This window comes from Stegostoma tigrinum, chromosome 13, assembly GCF_030684315.1.
Source record: "Stegostoma tigrinum isolate sSteTig4 chromosome 13, sSteTig4.hap1, whole genome shotgun sequence".
In the NCBI taxonomy this organism is placed as follows: Eukaryota; Metazoa; Chordata; class Chondrichthyes; order Orectolobiformes; family Stegostomatidae; genus Stegostoma; species Stegostoma tigrinum.
The window spans coordinates 26,126,592-26,145,152 of record NC_081366.1 but is presented as its reverse complement, the minus strand read 5'-3'; the positions used below and the strand labels follow the sequence as shown (position 1 = coordinate 26,145,152).

Sequence of the window (18,561 nt, the reverse complement as noted above, 5' to 3'; positions counted from 1 at the left end):
CACATCATAAATCTAAATGGAATTGATTCTTAGAGCCGAGTGCATGTTGTGCTCAAAAATGTTGGTATTGCTCAGTAAAGTTAAACTTTAATATGTGGAACACAACCTTTATCAGCTTTCTGTATTTTACAACTGCTTGGGGAAAAATAAACTCAAAGCATCATTGCTAATTTACTTTCTCCTGCTGAGAGGCAGTTCCATGTGGCACCAATTATGCTTCTAAATTGCCATTTTGCACGTGAGCTTAGACAAACAGTGTCAGAAAGCTATTTTGCTGCAAAAGGCATAATAACTGTGTTCACATCCAACACATGCATGACACTGGAGTTACCAATTAGTGATCACAAGTATGAAACATTGCCACCTTTTCTGTTACCTAGCTGAGGGATTGAGAAGTCAGTTACAATTATGTGATCGGAATATGACCTTCTAGAGCTATAAAACATCTAAAAACGTATAGTTTTATTCAAATTCAGGAAATTTAGTTTCAATTCTCATGCTGACTTGGAAAGCCTGTCTACTTATTCTCATGAATTTCAGAAAAAACAAATCAAGCATCAGGAGTACAAAAAAAGCAAAATTTTCATTCTGCTGTGGTTACAGATCATCACTATCACATTACAAAGAGAAACGGTGGAATTCTTAAGATGGTTTAGTTGGAATTTTCCGGGGTGGGGAGGGGAGTTGGAGAAGAAAGGGTTGTGGAGATGGATTCAAAAATCAACACACACTGTCGATTTCCTGCACATCCCTCATATCCAAATAACTTCAGATATGCAGCATCAACATTTCTTTTTCCACTTTGCCTTTCACTCCTCAACTTTTGATGCTAAAAGTAATTCATACAGTCATATAGCATGGAAACAATCCCTTCAGTCCAAGCCGACCATAATCCCAAACCAAACAAGTCCCAACTGTCTGTGCTTGGCCCATATCCCTCCAAACCTTTTATTCATGTGTCTTTTAAATGTTGTAACTACACCCACATCTACCACTTCCTCTGGAAGTTCATTCCACACACAAACCACTGTTTTAAAAAAAAAATTGCCCCCATATCTTTTAAAAATTTTTCTCCTTTCACCTTAAAAATATGCCCACTATTCTTGAAATCACCCACTAAAAGTCAAAAGACACCTGTATTTCACCTTACCTATATCCCTTATGGATTTTTTAAAAAAGCTATATAAAAAAAGGTCATCTGTCAACACACTACTGACAATGTCCCAGCCTGCCTAGCCTCTCCTTATTACTTCCATTCCCGAAACATTTTCTGAACCCTTTCCAACTAGATAATATCCTTCCTATAATAGGCTGGCCAGAACCAGACAGGAATCCTCCATAAAAGGCCTCACCTACATCCTGAACGTTCTCAATGTGACTTCCAAAAACTATAATATACTTGCGAAAAATCAGGTTTTGCAATTAGTTTTGAACAAAACATGTGGTAACTTGTAGTTTCTGATCAGATACTTAGTGGATAGAAAGGGGACTTCCTATAGCTGAATGAAGCTGATGGTACGCAGCAATGAGAAGGCGGCAATGCTCGGAGTTAAAATGGAGAGAAAGACAGAAAAAAAAACTGTCTGGTGACTTTTCCACCATTCCATCACATTTACAACGAGGATTGGTAATCTTATTTTGCAGTGATCATCAAGATATACTTACTGCTGAGGAGAGGTAACATGAAGACCACTCAGTTGCTTCTGTAAACCGTGACTGACATTGTCGTTAGTATAGAGTGCAACAGGAGTGTTGTACTGCGTACTTGCTGACTGCTTGGCTTCAGTTATATTTGTACCAACCGCAAAAGGCATTGGCTTTCTGTTATTTGAACTTCCAATGGGTCTGTAATCCTGTAGCACATGAAAAGGAAAGAAAAGATAAATCGTGGGCTTCAGAAAGCATGTAATTGCATTCCTAAGGAATATCAGGTTCTCAACAAATCATTGCATTTTGCATGAACAAGTCACTCAAATTTTTTTTTAGCATTTTTCAGGCTAAAGTACTCATGCTTTTATATGGTTATTACACATGCTGACTAGCTCTTAATCCCCTGTTCTTAATAGAGATAACTAAGGCAAAGTATTGATTCCTCTTAATGCCTTCAAATGAAGAAAATATTTCAGCCACACAGTACTGACAACTATGACAGTAATGAACATCAAAATCAATGCTCTGAGAGTTGAAGCACATGTCACATGTTATATCTGCAGCTGTCTCTTTTTAACAGAACTGATGGTACCGGAACGACCTACAAATTAGTTGCAAAATATTTAGAAATTACTTCCGTATCCATTAATAATAGCACATACTGGAAAAGTTAAAAAATGTAAATGATGTGGTTTAAAAAAGGTCAAGCATGTGTTCAATGACGCAGTTGGATCAGGCATTACCATATCTTTTAAAAATTTGGAATATTAATGCTCAGTGACAGTCATGCAGAAAATAATGAAACAGTTTCTCCCTCTTTTTTTAAACAAGATCTAATGCTAAAGAAATTTCACGTCTGACTCAAGGCAAAGAAAATAGCGCTATTTGATGATCCCAATTTTGCATTTGCCAGTTCAGGTCACTAAGCAGAGGAGAACTGGAATTGTAGCCTATCAACTCAATTTTGGACACTATCATTCTTACTGACCGTCATGCTAGTTAATACTGTAACTGGTTTCTCTCCTCACACTGTCATCTGTCCTTCCAAACCAGTCATCAACTGGTTAAATCTGAATGGAGCCATCAGATATTAAATGCAAATGCTTACCAGTCAACAAATGCAGCCTTTAATCCATTAATAACTAGCACATGAATTTCCTGACCGATGTGAAATTTCAGAACAAGATGGGAATAGAGTGGGAATTTATTGCTCAGTAAAACAGATCATCTTGGATGCCTTTTAGAAAAGGAGTGAAAGCATTTGATGGATTCCTTGCCTAACAAGTGTATTCCTAAGCCTTGCTCTGTGAATATGACTTTTCTGTTTTACAATTAATTTCCAATTTGTTCTGCAATATTGAGCTGTCAGCTTTGATCGCTATTTCCCTACCACCCATCTTCACTGCAGCTTAGGCACCGCTACCTTGGATCGATAATGAGAAACAGGAAAGCAGTAACACCAACACCATTATGTGCAGCAGCACCAACAAGTGTCTCAAGGGCTCGCATTCATTCATGGCAGACCACAGCCTCCTGGAACATGGCTGGCATCTAAGCTGCTCATGACCATCAAAAAGGTCACCACAACTGCCCCAAGTTTCTTCAAAACTAGTTTCTTCCAGCTATCTGCTGGCCATTGCTGTAGAATTTCATTACCAACTGACCTGCAGGAAAATGCCATCTTTGCCACTTACAAGTGAGTTAATAGTGATCATACCATTTAGATGCATAGAGTTATTCTTTCTCATAGAAGCTGTGCATCTTCAGGCAGACAAACTACACGTGACAATCACGATGCACTTAATTATTTGAAAGTGCATTTTTAAAGGATTCCCTTCAGCGCTCAGCTAATATTTGACCACTGGAAGATCTTTATGGAGATTAATGAAAGATACCCTCAAAACACTGCATCAAATCTTTCATTCTGAAATGGTCACACCCCTTGGAAGTCTTTGCACCTTCAGAGTTACCAGAGGGTTCTTTGGAGAAAAGACTTTCTTATGACAGCAGGGATCCCTATTACTAATGCACAGGACTTACAGGAGCCAGATGTAACCTTTTTTGTGATCATCAAGTAAGCCATCAAGTTGAAGGTGAGATTCAGTTGCTCAGCTGGATCAAGGGTGCCCTTCAACATGGAACAACAAGTTTGTCCAGAATGACCTGGCATCCTGACAAAAGAATGAAATAAATAAATAAAAGGCCATTTAGCCATCACATGCATGGCTAGTTGACTAGTACCACTATCTAGCACTTAGATATGCCCAGGAATTCTCATTACCTACAAGGCTCCAGTTCAAGTACTTTTGGAATATGACAGTTTCTGCCTCTAACAACCTTTCAAGGAAGTGCTTTGCAGATTGCACCAATCTGATGGGGAAAAATAAAACTCTTGAATACTTTTCACACCTTCAATCCTACATTTATGTCTTCTGAATTCAAGTCCCTCAAATCAAAGGAAAATAGGGTCTTCCTAGCTACGTTAATTTATAAAATTCAGTCAGGTCTTCTCTGTTCCAAATAAAATAATGCTAGACATCCAATCTTTTCTCATAACTAAAATCTTCCAGTCTAGGTCACAAGTCTCTTTACCAATGACATATCTTTCCTTTAGTGCAAAATATGATCCGTAAATGTCTCAATCTTATCCTCAAGATTCATGTCCAGACAAATATAATCACAAAGAGCAAAGACACAGTATCAAGCACTGATAGCCACAATGGAGCCAGCCTTCCAGTCACAAAAGCACACAGACACTATTTAGCTTTGCACCTGCCTTGAAGCGAATTTGGATGCAATTTAGTTTTTTTTTGCCTGGATGCCATATGGGACATCTTCTGGTCAAACCTGTATAGGCTAAATCAAATTTCCCCAATTATCTCCAAAAGAAACATCAACGATACTCTTGCCTTAAGAAATCAATGCTATTTTTAGATTAATCAAATGTCTACTTCAAAGATGATTTATCCTGTCCCCTTGTGCTCTTAAGAACTTTTCTGATCACCAAGCTAAGGCTTAATGACTAGCATTTACTCAGGCTGTCCTTTTCTCTCCTTTTAAAGTTCATTGACCTGAAGTGTTACCTTTAGAACTGGTATTAAAGTTAGCATGCTGAGTAATTCCCACACCCCCTTTAGTTATATTTCATTTTTGTAGAAATTCTGCCGTTTCATGCTTTCCCAGAAAGATAGCAGTTTGATGTATCTTGCACCATATGGTGCTGCAAAGAGAAGTACAGCTACAGGAAGAACGAGGTGCTGATCAATTTGCATCTCTTACAAGGAGAGGAGCTTGTGAGGAGATGTGACCAGGATGCTGAAAAACTACTCACCCAGTTACCAGAAAAGCCCACAGATTCACAAATCAATGCTGTATCTCTGTATGTAAAGCCATACAGCATTCGGATGCTATGCCCTCCTACTACAGCCACCCAAAAATCCTTGCATCACCTTCAAGCGCTTTGCTCATCTTCTACTTGTCAGATTATCCTCCTGATGGTCTAATAGTCGCTTGGAATCCTAGTAGCAAGGATGGAGATGCATGGACAAGGAAACTTAAAACACTTGATGCATTAAAAATGTTCGTATTTGTATTACAAGACTGACATTTATAAAATCATCAATAAATCTTCCTGTGCAATGAAGTCATCTATTGTTTTGCTTTCATTACTTCAATGTCATGCTAACTTTGAGCCAGCAGAGACAAAAGTAGTCATCTGGTTTCCTTGCTGTGGTAGTTAAAGTGCCAATGGTGGACCTACTTTGCATTTTAGTTGTTTCCAGTTTTGAGGAGCTAATGGATGCAATGGATCTCTGTTGGGGCCTCGTTAAACAGAAATCCTCCATGGACTGGGCAGGTGCAGGTAGTCATCATGTCTACACCTGGTCATGAAACCAGGATGAGGGCTTGCTAACAATATATAGTTGAAGCAGACAACTAAATTAAAGCCTGCTTCACTGCAAAAACAGATTCTTAAACCACAGTTAAATTCTGCAGCTTTAAATTCTACCCCTTCACTGCATTTTTCCTCCAAACTTTGTGCCATTTTCCTTGGGAATTCATATTGGTAAAGTTTCACAACATTGATTTGAGATGTTCAAATGAACATTTTCTCTGACTACAAAACATTCTCTTTGTTTTTCCACAGCCGTCTGCAACGCCAAGATGGTTGGCCACAACTTCACCTTCATAGCATTTAACTTGCGTGCTGCAGAGAAGGCTCCGGAGGATGAAAAACAACCACATTTCACTCTCCTGAAAAACTGAACAACTGCTAAAGAGACATTTCATGCCTACACAGTAAGGATGAAAGCAAGAATCTACCTGAGCTGATGACAGCTAGTATGATAGTACACATTAACAATTAACTTCAAATTATGTAACAAAATGCATCTAACTCCCATGAAAAAAAACCTTAGCCAGGGCACAGTTAGAGAGCAAACAAATGTTTAAGATTGACAAATGCAAATACCTGGGAAACGAGAGGTCAAACATCACAGACTTATCAACATCAAAATTTAATAACAGGTGAATTGTGGAACCTTTTCAAACAGATGTGCAAACATTGCACGATTAAATGCTCTATTACAGTTGCCAACCTTTGGTTTTCATTATTGTTACCCAAGCTGAAGACTAGCAACCTCCTGGATATACAAATTACAAAACCAATCATTTGCTTCCACATCTGCATCACATTCAGCTTCAAAACTACACAGAGGAATGAATTTAACTCTTGATGGTTCAGTGGTCATAGGCCATTAAACATGGTATTCAGTCTGACATACCAGTAAAATTCCATATCTGGTCAAACTTAACTTGGAGTTCTCAGTCAAAAATCAGCTGGAAAAATATAACAAACTTAAGCACTATTCATCGAGGGAGAATGGTGAGAGAAAAGGCAGGAGGGTGGAGGTGAGGGTGAGGTTCCTGGTCAATATCTAATACCAGGTGCATTGGAAAGTCCAAATATAGATCTTGGGAACAAAACAATAGGTCACAGTAATGGCGTCTCTCACTTTTTTGATGAATAATGTGCTAACACTTAATGTCATGTCAGCAATATTTATGAACAGTCACTGCATGTAATGCAGGGTTGCAGACATAATGGAATTCAACCAACAGGAGTCCCTACCTTCAGAAAAGAAGAAAGAAAAGCATGAGAGTGATGGGGAAGAGGGGCAAATGAAGGAATCAAGATGCAGAAGTGAGGATTACTATCAATGAGAAATTTAATTAGCATCTGCCAATAAGGAACAACTAGTAGTCTTACTCCTTATACAGAGGCACAAGCACATCCTGTATACTTTCTCTTTCTCTTGCACATATACAACAGAATCAACTATTTTACCAACCAAAAAATATCACCATATGGTCATAAAGCATAGGCTTGTTCAGGAAGTTCAAGCGCATTTGTTTAAATTCTTCCACCCACTTCCAATTTTGTGCTTTAAAACACAACAGATGAGATCAGAATTTAAAAAAAGTTAGTGTCATTACCCAGTGATTCCTCTCCAATGTCAGAGAGCAGCTGCTTGTTCTTTCTACGTGCAGCTGATGCTGGTTATTATTGAGATGCAGGCTGCACCACTGTGCCAGGGAGAGTCAGGCTATATTAATCTCAGAAACAATGCAAAGTTTCAGAATAAAAAACAGTTTCACATTTGGAGTACAGCAAGATAAAATCAGTATTATTCAGGTCTGAAAACTGGACGCTTTATTGGAAAATTTGAAAATGTTTGTCATAGATCCTGGAAGTGATTACTCCCTCTCGCCTCTTCTCTTTTTCTTTAAATTAAGCTCGCTGCCAGCAATTTTTTGATGATACTCTTTGGAATTACAAAAGATGTCTTGGTCAATTTGCGGAACAAGATACATGTAATCCAGGGTTAAGAAATTAGGACAAAGACCTGAGTGCATGTTTCCATAAATGTTGATTTCATTACCATGAGAAATGATTGAAGTTATTTTGGATCGGATTGGAAACACTCGTAAAATGATAAAACATTAAGACGGTGTTTAACAGCTTCTGTTTAAACTTCCAAGAAATAGTTTCCAAGTTAAGATCTGGATTCACTTCCTACATGCAAGGCTATTCTAAACATTATGACAGACCCTTTATACCATGCATAAACACATGAAACTACATAAAATGTTGGACACAGCTTTGTAAGTGCAGGTTGTTTGGGTACCTCTGAATGATAAAAGCAAAATGTGCTGTTTAAAACAACGCGGCAGTTTTGGGGTCATAGCCTATGTACTGGCAATTGTACTTGAACTGACAGTAACGTGCCACATTACTCATTTGCGTGGGGTAATCAAACAATGTTTTGGTTTGGTGGCAGCATCTTGTCAGTGGCAAACACCACTGGTGTTACTATAGCATAGCAGCCACACAAAACAGCTAAGCTACATCAGTTGCTCAAACGTTTGAAATACCTTACGCCTTCCAGAGTAAATCAGGAGGAGACTAGGCATTTTTCAGGGCCAAAAGTGGTTGTTTTAGGCCCATTGACAAGTTTGCATGATATACAGTCAGAAATTACTTGATAGAGCAGCCACTTCTTGCAGCATGGCTTCAATGTGCTTCATTTGAGCAACCAGCTCGCATGCCAAAAAATGGTTTGGGCCTTATTGAGGAGGTTCAAAATGAGGACAAATCTTAAGGGTTGAAACTTTAGAACTCCAACATGTGCAGTGAACAAGAAGATAGATTTGCAGTCGACCATAATTGAAAAACCTCCTGGTTAAATTTCTAAACTAGGACGTCTATTTGGACATCATGTATGCCATCGTACCCCCACTAGTATCAGCTCTCAAACATCTTTGTTGTGTTTGTGCCTTTGATGGCAGCAGTATTCCTAGCCTCTGAACTGTTCTTGGAGTCAGTGTGTTAAACTGGCAAATTCAGTAGAGTTTCTGATCAATGGCAAGCCCAAATATCTTGACAGTGAGAGGTCATAACTGTTACTTTTACAATAGTCATGGAAAGAGATAGGTACATACAAGAAAATAAGGTCTATAATTTGGGTAAGGATAATTACAATTCTGTTAGGCAAGAACTGGATAACTCAAAATGGAAACAGGTACTATCAGGAAAGGGCACTATTGAAATGTGGAGATTGTTTAAGGAATGCATACTGTGTGCGCTCAATAGGTTTGTCGCCAGCAGGCAGAAAAGACACAGTCAAGTGAGGGAGCCTTGGTTCTCAAGAAAGGTTGAATGACTGGTTAAGAGGAAGGAGAACAATTCTCCAAAAGGTTCAGGAAACAAGGATCAGAAAAGGCTCTAGAGGGATACAAGTTAGCCAGGAAGGAGCTGAAGAAAGGGCTTGGGGAGCTATAAGAGGGCATGTGAAAACCTTGGCAGCTAAGATCAAGGAAAACCCCAAGGCTTTTGACACGTACATGAGGAATAAGAGAATGTCTCGAGAAAGTGTAGGGCTGATCAAGGATTGTATCGGGAATTTGTGCATGGAGCCTAAAAAGAGATAGAAAAGTATTTGTTAAGGACCTCTCCTTCGGTATTCACTACTGAGAGGGACCTAGTTGTAGTGGAGGACAGCGTGAAACAGGCTGGTAGGCTAGAGGAGGTCAATGTTAGTAAGGAAAATGTACTAAGAATTTTGAGGAAGTTGAAGATAATAAATCCCATCAGGCCCGGGGGACTTCTCAAAAGGATTCTATGGGAAGTAAGGGAAGAGATCGCAGGGCCTTTGGTGCTGATCTTTTCGTCCTCAGTCCACGGGTATGGTGCCAGAAGATTGGAGAGACAAACATCATCCCTTGTTCAAAAAAGGGAATAGGGGTAACCCTGGAAATTACAGATCAGTTAGTCTTACGTCAGTGGTGGGCAAATTATTGGAAACGGCTCTGAGACACAGGATTTACAATCACTTGGATAGGCATAATTTGATTCATGATAGTCAGCATGGATTTGTGAGGGGTAGATCATGCCTCACAAACCTTACCAAATTCTTTGAAGAGGTGACCAAACAAGTGGATGAAGGTAGAGCAGTTGATATGGTATACATGGATTTAAGTAAGGCATTTGATAAGGTTCCCCACGGTAGGCTCGTTCAGGTAAGGCGGCATGGGATGGGGGAAAGTGGCAGATTGGATTCAGAATTGGCTGACCCTTAGAAGGCAAAGTGGACAGAAAATATTCAACATGGTGCTCAGTTACGAGTGGCGTACCACTAAGATCTGTCCTGGGTCCTGTTCTATTTGTGGCTTTTGTAAAGGATTTGGATGAAGAAGGAGTTGATGGGTGGATTAGTAGGTTTGTGGACGATATGAAGGTGGATTGAGTTTTGGATAGTGCAGAGGGCTGTTCTAGGTTACAAAGGGACATTGATAGGATGCAGAGCTGGGCTGAGAAGTGGCAGATGGAGTTTAACCCTGAAAAGTGTGAGGTGATTCATTTTAGAAGGACAAACTTGAAAGCAGAAAACAGGGTTAATGGAAAGATTCTTGGCAGTGTGGAGGGGCAGAGGGATCTTTGGGTTCATGTCCAGAGTTCCCCAAAAGCTGCCACCCAGGTGGGCAGAGTTGTTAAGAAGGCATATGATGCGTTAACTTTCATTAATAGAGGGATTGAGTTCAAGAGCCATGAAGTTATGCTCCAGCTATACAAAACCCTGGCTCGGCCACATCTGGAGTGTTATATCCAGTTCTGGTAGCCTCATTACAGGAAAGATGTGCAAGCATTGGAAAAGGTGTCAAGGAGATTTACCAGGATGTTGCCTGGAATGGAAGGAAGGTCTTACGAGGAAAGATTGAGAGCACTAGGGCTTTTCTCTTTAGAATGACGAAGGATGAGAGGTGATTTGATAGAGCTGTACAAAATGATCAGAGGTATAGATAGACTGTCAGAGGCTTTTTCCTCAGGTGGAGGTAGCTATTACGAGGGGGTATAATTTTAAAAGTGAGTGGAGGTAGATATATAGAGATATATCAGAGGTAGGCTCTTTATTCAGAGAGAACGGTAGGGGTGTGGAATACATTGTCAGAGAGGTAGTGGAGTCAGCCTCATTAGGGGAATTTAAGCGGCTTCTAGATAGGTAATATGGATGCTATTATAAGGTAAGGGTGGAGATTTGATAGATCTTAGGATTAGGGTAAAAGTTTGACAACATTGTGGGCTGAAGGGCCTGTAATGTACTGTGCTGTACTGTTCTATGTTCTATCACACCATTGAATATCAAGGATGGTGGTTAGATATGGTGGTTGGTTTGCTTGCCTGCCAAGCTGGTTCGTTAGTTTGCAGATGTTTCACTACCTTGCTGGTAACATCATCAGTTCAGCCTCTGACAAAGCCTTGTGATGCTTTCCTACTTGTTACTTAAACTCTGGCATCCGTTGAGTAGATTGCCTCATTTCTGGTTTTTCTTTGCGGTAGGAATGTGTATAAAGGGTCTAATTTTATATATTTATTGGTGGCCTTCTTGATGGAGAACCAAGCCTCTAGAAATTCCTGTGCTGGTCTCGGTTTGGCTTGTCCTAGGACCCGGACGTTGTCCCAGTTGTGGTTAGGCAATGGCCATCTCCAATATGTGTGGAGCAAATATTACTTGTCAGCCTAAGCTAGGGTATTGCGAAATTGTAGATATTGGAGAAATTCAGCAGCAATTTTAAAGACTGAACAACAATGCTTTTTTACTTAAACTCAAGTTTGCAAGCCAGTCAATTGAGGAAATACTTCAAATCTTCCTTCCAATGACATAATTTCTGGCAGAGATGGATAGTAGTATGAGTGAATTGACGGATGTTAAAAGAAAACCTCCCACTTCTTCAGGAAAGGGAGGCATCAATTCAATGTTAGCTTTTTTTCCAATCTATGATGCCTTAACAGGCGTGTTTACAGTAATGGTAGATATTAAACACTTAAAGTGACCCAAGTAGTGTTTAAAATAATTTAGTTTACAGTGAAAATAATTTTGTTCAAATTTAAACTGATTAAAAATAAAAAAGAACAACTTTAACTCTGGAATAAGCACATCATTTAAAAAAAAAACATTGCCAAGGCACATTATTCCAACAGCAGTGCCATAGGGAGATTCTTATTTGTGAACATTGGAACATTCTCGTCTGGGGAAAAAATTCCTCTTTCTTTATTGAGGGGAGGCCTATAATCTGCACACAGGTGATGAAGCAAACGGAAGAAATCAGACTTCCCTCACACCATTCATTTACTACAGTGAGTCTCACCCCTCTTTAGACCAATACGTTGTAATGTCCAGATTTACTCAGGTGTTAAGTGACTCCAGTTACCACTCAAATGTTAAGGGGGGTGGTGGGGGGGCAACATCTCTCATTCAAAAAAAATGGTGTTTCCTTCAAAACTTCATTTCTGGAAAACTGAATTCAGCTATTCCATGATGAAGCTAATTCAATTCAACATTAGAAAAAGATGGTGAGGAAAAAAATGCCTAAAATCGTCAAACATTACTTTTGTGAAACTTCCTTGCACTTTTCAATAATTCAGTTGCTACACCTTAGCTCAGTGTATCTGAGAATTCAACTGAAAATTTTTGACAGCCATTTGTATATCTGAGGCTTGTATGGCATTCAAGCGGTGTACTTAAGCAACATATTTGTAATTATACTTAGGCAGAACTTACTAACCATCCCATACCTAAAGCAGTAGTAAGAATATGCAATCTATATTCTGTGAACAGTATAAAGTAGAAGTTCTAATTGTACATGAAAAAGCTTACTAATTACCGAATATTTTATCTGTCTGCTTTATTCAAGCATTAATTCATTTAAATTAAATAGCATTCAAGTTAGTTAGAGACGGGACAAGCACAGTATACAAAGAATGCCACACAAGTACATCAAGATACAAAAAAATGTCAGCCGACTGGAAATTGTAACCATTTTAATCAAATAGCTCCTTCAAACTTTAAATCCAAAACGTATGTTATGCTAAAATTCCAGTGTTATTACAGTTTCAGTTAAGTGCCATATATGCAAAGTACCATATATTAACTGTACCTGTAATGATCACTTATCCTGCAAGTCTAGTAAAAGTGGAAACAACAATAATTGCAGGTGATACTTGTATGGGAAGCAATACTGTTTATAGAGCACTGATAGGGAATCATGTTCAGCAATGTTGGCATACACCTCTGCTGCATTAAATGCTCAGCTTCTTTCAAGTGGCAGTCAAATAAAAGTTATAAAAATGCCATAGCAATTCTATGGCCCAAACACATGGTGGAAAAAGCAAATCCATAGCTTATGACTACACACCAGAAACAGCAAACTAAAAACAAATGATTATCATGGTAGCTTCAACAAGGGCGTGGTGGCTAAGCTACTGGCCAAATGCTATAAAAGCATGAACGTAAATTCCAATTATTAAGGAATTTAAATTCAGTTCATTAAGTAAATCTATATTTCAGAAATAAAACAGAAGTATTGTTAGCGTTGGAAGTTTCACGTTTTTACAAACATCGAGCAGGTTCATAAGTTTCCTTTCGAAAAGGAAATTTGTTGCCCCGGCCCTGTCCAGCCTACGTCAATTCAGACCCACACAAAAAAAAGTGCGGTTGACTCTTAGCTGAAATAGCCTAACAAGCCTGTCAGTTATGCTTAAAAACAAAAGGAGGTTACTAGCCACCACTTTCAAGAAAATTAAACAGACCCGATAGTCCATAAACAATAGGTGTCGCCAAATATATCATTATATCATAACAATGTTCAAGACTCCCACATTAGAATTTTCATTTTTAAAATACAATGTCACAGTAGTGGGAAATGGTGGTACGATGCTTGTAGTCCGATTCCAAGTTAATGTCTAGGGACTATTTCAAATTCCACAAAAGCCGCTAGCACAATCGAATGTGATGGCAAGATTAAAGGACTGAAGGTTATCCCAGTGATATTGGCAACAAAACCATTATGCATTGTCATTAAAAACAAAACACCAAATCAGCTTCACTAACGTCCTTTAGGGAAGGAAGTCTGCCATCCTGACTTGGCCTGAGCTACTGTGGGTCTGGAGCCACATTTCACCTAGTTGCCTTTCAACTTTACTCTGAAGTGGCCTACCAAGCCATTTTGCTCAAGGTGATTGCAGATAGACAACAAATACTGGCCTTGCCTTAGCAGTAACATCCACACACACACACACAAAAACTTCTTAGAAATGAGCCTCACATCTTCAACATCTTTAACTGCAATTATTTAGCACTCTTCATTCTTTGGCCAAATTCAAGTTTTTTTTCCCTTGATAATATAATTTAAAATGAATTCTGAGAAACACAAGAAAACTGACTTCCAACAATCCAACTTTGCAATAAAAGGGGAGCGTACAAATTACTTAAACAGCACTAAGCTAATCAATCAGATAACAAACACTTTAATGGACATTGGACCCAGGTTTTCAGCACATAGTGAAAGCCTCTTTGTCATGGCAAAAATAAAAATCCCCAAAAAACAGAAATCCTGCCCTTGCAAACGTTATTTCTGATTTTCGTGGGTGCTACTCTGTAGACAATTCAGGATTTATGCATGTGCAGTTCCGAGGAACAACTGGTGACTATCTCCATATAAACTAGATTTTGATATCCTAGCTGTCTGCAACCTCATGTGTGAAACAAGCTTGGCTTAGGGGCTTCAGTGAACTTATTCTGGATCATGATACAAGACATGATTTATATTTACCTTAAAATGAATGGTATTAGGAGCTAGACCTAACCTAGTGGCATGTGGGCTTTAGTCTGAAAGGGTTTAATGGTTAAACTTCTGTAGCCTTGGGTGATTTATTTCAAAACAGTGAAAACATGAAATTCTGGAGGGTGATGGCTTTTTGTTTATATTGGGAGAATATGGGAGTTTGCTACAGGAGCAAGAAAGGGAACCCATGATTGGAGGAGTTGGAGCAGTGGGGATGGAAGAGTTAGAATCCGTGGCTGGAAGAACAACCTCAGTTTCTGTCCTCACAAATAGGGCAACTTTTATCTCACCTCCCACCCATTCGTGGATTTTTTTTTTTGAGGCCTTTCAAAGACAACTTTGTCCGCCATTGCCAGGTATTTAGAACAGAGATGCCATTCCTGCTAGCATCAGATAACATAGGCTGTGTTGAGAATTTGAATGCCATTAGCATAACTGGAAGCTTATATTGAAGCAACTTTTAAGAAAGCATTCTGTCAATTCTGCATGAACAGAATGGCAATGTGATATTGCTGCAATATCAGAATCCTATTGGGACCATCTTTGCAGCAGATATGGGAGTTACATAACACAACTAGACAACCTCCAGCAAGACTTGTACTGATACCAGCCTTTCAAAGAACTCAAATTTCCCTAAAACCATAACCAATCAGGAGGCAATTTGCTGATGCATCTTGCAGACTGCACATTAAACTTTATCCAACTGATTTTTGATGGCTATTTTTGCCTCAGCCACTTATCACAGAATCTGTGCAGTGCTTAAACAGGTCATTCGGTCCATCATATCTGCACCAATCCTCTGCAGAGAATTCCACTCAGATCTAGCCCCTTACCCTATCCTCCCAGGCCCGCATTTAGTGTGGGCAAACAACCTAACTTGCTAATTTTTGGACTTTGGGAGGAAACTCGAACATTCAGTGGAAACTTATGCAGACACTGACAGCACACACAGTTTCCAGAGGTTGGAATCAAGCCTGGGTTTCTGTCACCGAGACACAGCAGTGCTAACCATTGGACCGGAATGCCACCTTCGCTTGTGGCAAAGCATTCTATAATGGATTTGTGCAATCACTGGTAGAGGTTCATTTGCTGTAATTTGGGGAATTTCACAGCCCTCTTGCCCAAGTTATGTTAGAGAGATATTTTAAAATAAACCTTCAAGCACGTGCAGCTGTGTCTGTCATGTTTTTTTTCTTTCAGTGTCTATAGCCCAAGCAGACATATCGTTAAATGCTGCTCTGCAGTTCAAGTTGGCAAAACCTTAAACTGACATTCTTGCCGCTCCTATATCCCTCAGAAAGGATATTCATAACAGGTTTAAAAATAAAAAAGGGGCTTCAAATGTGCCACTTAAATGAAATCTAGCTGTACAACTCACTTGGTTACTTGCAAACTGCTGCCTTATTTCCCATCATTCCATTGGACTTCAACTTAGCCCGAAAATCTTCTCTGGTTCTGCAGAGTAGCCTTTCAACTCCACATCCACAGTGGATCAGGAACATGCCATGGGAGATGGGAATGCTCTGAAGCTTACAGGTAGAGCTCATTTTCAGTTTGAAATGTAACTGTGTAGTCTCCAAGAAAAAAATTTCAATTTACACAAAGGGTTTAAAAAAGAAACCTCCTAGAAATGAATGGCCCCTTTTATAACGAGCATAAGACTTTCCTTTCTGTTCATCATACATGGGCAGGCCATGCATAATGTATAGGCAAGTCAAAAGACAAAGAATCAAGGCAAAATTCCTTTCAATATTAATTTGCACAAGATTCCTAATAGTAATATCTTGCACATGGTTGCCAGCACTAGGTTGGTCTGAAGGATTATCCTGAGATATTAAGAGCAGTTTGATTTCAGAAAGTCACTGATGGATATAGACATCTTACATCTGTTTCACAACGTAGAAGTTACACACCTGTTTCACAATGTTTATAACTGTCTAACATACTCCAGATTCTTCATGGTCTAATGTAACAACAACATGTACACATATGGTATAAATAGGAAATATTTTATGGCTTGATTCATCATGGTGAGACTTTCTCCTCTGTTCATTTATTAACAATTTTCTATTCAATAGTTTTCCTAGCAGTGTTTCAGGGTTTAGATATCTATTTTGCATGCCTACAATTGTGATGTGATTAAATATGAAGAACAGTCCAACATTTCCACTTTACAGCTGGGGAATTATCTGGTCATTCAACACTTAAAAATCTTAATCACTCTTATTCTGCTTTATAATGTCACCCAAGTGTTAGCCTATGCATGTTATAGTCTGGGCATATATTCCACTGGTACCCTGATCTTCCTGCACCAAATACTACTCTCATTGGGCTGGGTTGTGACAGTCATCTCCAAAGACAATTTCATTACTCTTCACTTAGTGTAAAAGTCAGATCATTTAGAAGATAGAGAAAGCAGATTATATAAGATTAGGGTGATATTTCCACTGATGCTGTTATTATACAGGTTCCTCTTTGGCTGCAAGGCAATTATTTATAGGTTGTTCTTAAGACCAATGCTGTTACTAGTTGGAGCACTCCAGATAGCTTCTAATCAACCTGCTTGGAAACGTTATTACACAAATCTGGAGCAGAGGGGTCTTGAACTCCGGTCTCCTGGTCCATAGGTAGGGATACTACCACAACACCACAAAACCCTGGGTGCAGGGCTGTGCACACATGAAGAATTACTGAGTGTTTGATATTTTTATATTGTAGGTGGCATTTGGAAGCAGTGTTCTTGCCGAAGGAGCTTTGTTAAAACAAAAATATCTGGAGATGATAAATTTGGAAAGTCTTTTCAGAAGCAGCTAAATCACAAATATACTTTAAAGTGGTCTTCAAATGTGTAGTTTGCAATAAAAAAAGTTTTAACTTTATGCTTGAAATTTGCTCGGCTCTAAAATTGCATCATTTAAGTTTTTCCTCCTCTCTCCACACCCAATAAGATGTTCCAAAGGTGCTCTATTAAATTTTCAGTAGAAATGTCCTTGGGGCCGCTCCCACTCTAAATGGTAATTAAAACCTTGTTCATGCTTGCAAACAGGGCGTCAGTTGCACTTTCAGCAGCAAAATGGAAATAGTTAGACACTAATTCCCAGTTTTTGCTTCAGGCAGGTTCTGTTATGCAATTTTACAATCACAGTAGCATCTGTATTTGCAATGAGCTACGCAATGTTAACATGCAGGGATTTCTGTACATACTTGTGACTGCGACTGCACATCAACTTTGAAAGGATGGGAGTTTCCATCTTCAAAACCATTTGGGGACCAGGATTTGTTCTCCACCCTGCAATAAAGAAGCAATTGTAAGTGATACTCCAACTAGGAACGGCAATGTTGCTGCACCAACAGTCACTGTTTTATAAAAAAAAAATCAGGTTTCTGTGGTGCCTTCTGGAACGTTAGAGTTGGCATTTCTGGAACTGGACTCATTAAAACTCAGGCATATATTATGGAAGGCACCACTTATTTTGAGCTGAAATCTATTCTGCTTGGAGTGCAGATACAGATGTGCACTTGCACCTCACCATTAAATTAGGTGATGTCTTTCAGAGAGGCTATAAAAAGATTAATATGTAGGAAATGATCAAACAACTATATTAAATAGCATCTGCAAAAGTTGAATGGCACCTAAATATTGCTACAATTATTTCAGAGGAAAGAATGTATATTACATCAGGCATTTCAAAAGGATGTAAAGTAGTGTCTGATGATAAAGGCAAGCTTTCCCCACGGTTTTCAATGTGTGTTCCTTGGATTGTATTCAGTTCTATCCGTTCATTGGAAAAATGTTTAATTAGTTGCTGTGTGTAATTTGAGTTACCTTTGCCATCCAATTTTGTTCTCTGCTCCTCGGATTAGGTAAGGGTCTAGTTCAGCAGATACCAGTAGCTGCTGATGAACATACATTGATCATGATCAGAGTTCCTCAGATACCGAATCAGTCCATAGCCTCATGAACTTAGACCTGAGCCACATTCAGCCATTGGCTGAAAAAGTGGCAAGTCATACACTATCAGGCAACAACTATTTCTAACAGAATTCCCTTGACTTTCAAAGGCACTTCCATTAATTTTTGGAGTTACCATTGACCGGAAACTGAACTTGACCAGCTATATAAATGCTATGGCTACATCAGCCAGTCAGAGGCCAATGAATTCTGTCTTGCATAATTGCCCTCCTGATATCTCTATACCTGTTTACTATTTACAGGGCACAAGTTTGGTT

The 18,561-nt window shown here is 39.1% G+C and overlaps 1 protein-coding gene and 1 long non-coding RNA gene across 3 annotated transcripts in view; one reads left to right on the top strand and one right to left on the bottom strand.

Annotated features, from left to right (window-relative positions):
* LOC132210465 (uncharacterized) overlaps positions 1 to 6,309 on the top strand; it is a 152,974-nt gene extending 146,665 nt beyond the window's left edge. For both annotated transcript variants that reach the window (XR_009446608.1, XR_009446609.1), the window contains exon 5: positions 5,798 to 6,309. This is a non-coding gene — a long non-coding RNA (uncharacterized LOC132210465). The remainder of the gene's footprint in view (positions 1 to 5,797) is intronic.
* The window catches only part of LOC125458168 (PDZ and LIM domain protein 4-like), a 116,331-nt gene that overhangs the window by 16,108 nt on the left and 81,662 nt on the right, over positions 1 to 18,561 (bottom strand). The window contains exons 3-4 of the mRNA XM_048543133.2: positions 17,536 to 17,620; positions 1,666 to 1,853 (exon numbers count right to left, since the gene is read on the bottom strand). Coding sequence (XP_048399090.1) covers positions 1,666 to 1,853; positions 17,536 to 17,620 — 273 coding nt within the window. The remainder of the gene's footprint in view (positions 1 to 1,665; positions 1,854 to 17,535; positions 17,621 to 18,561) is intronic.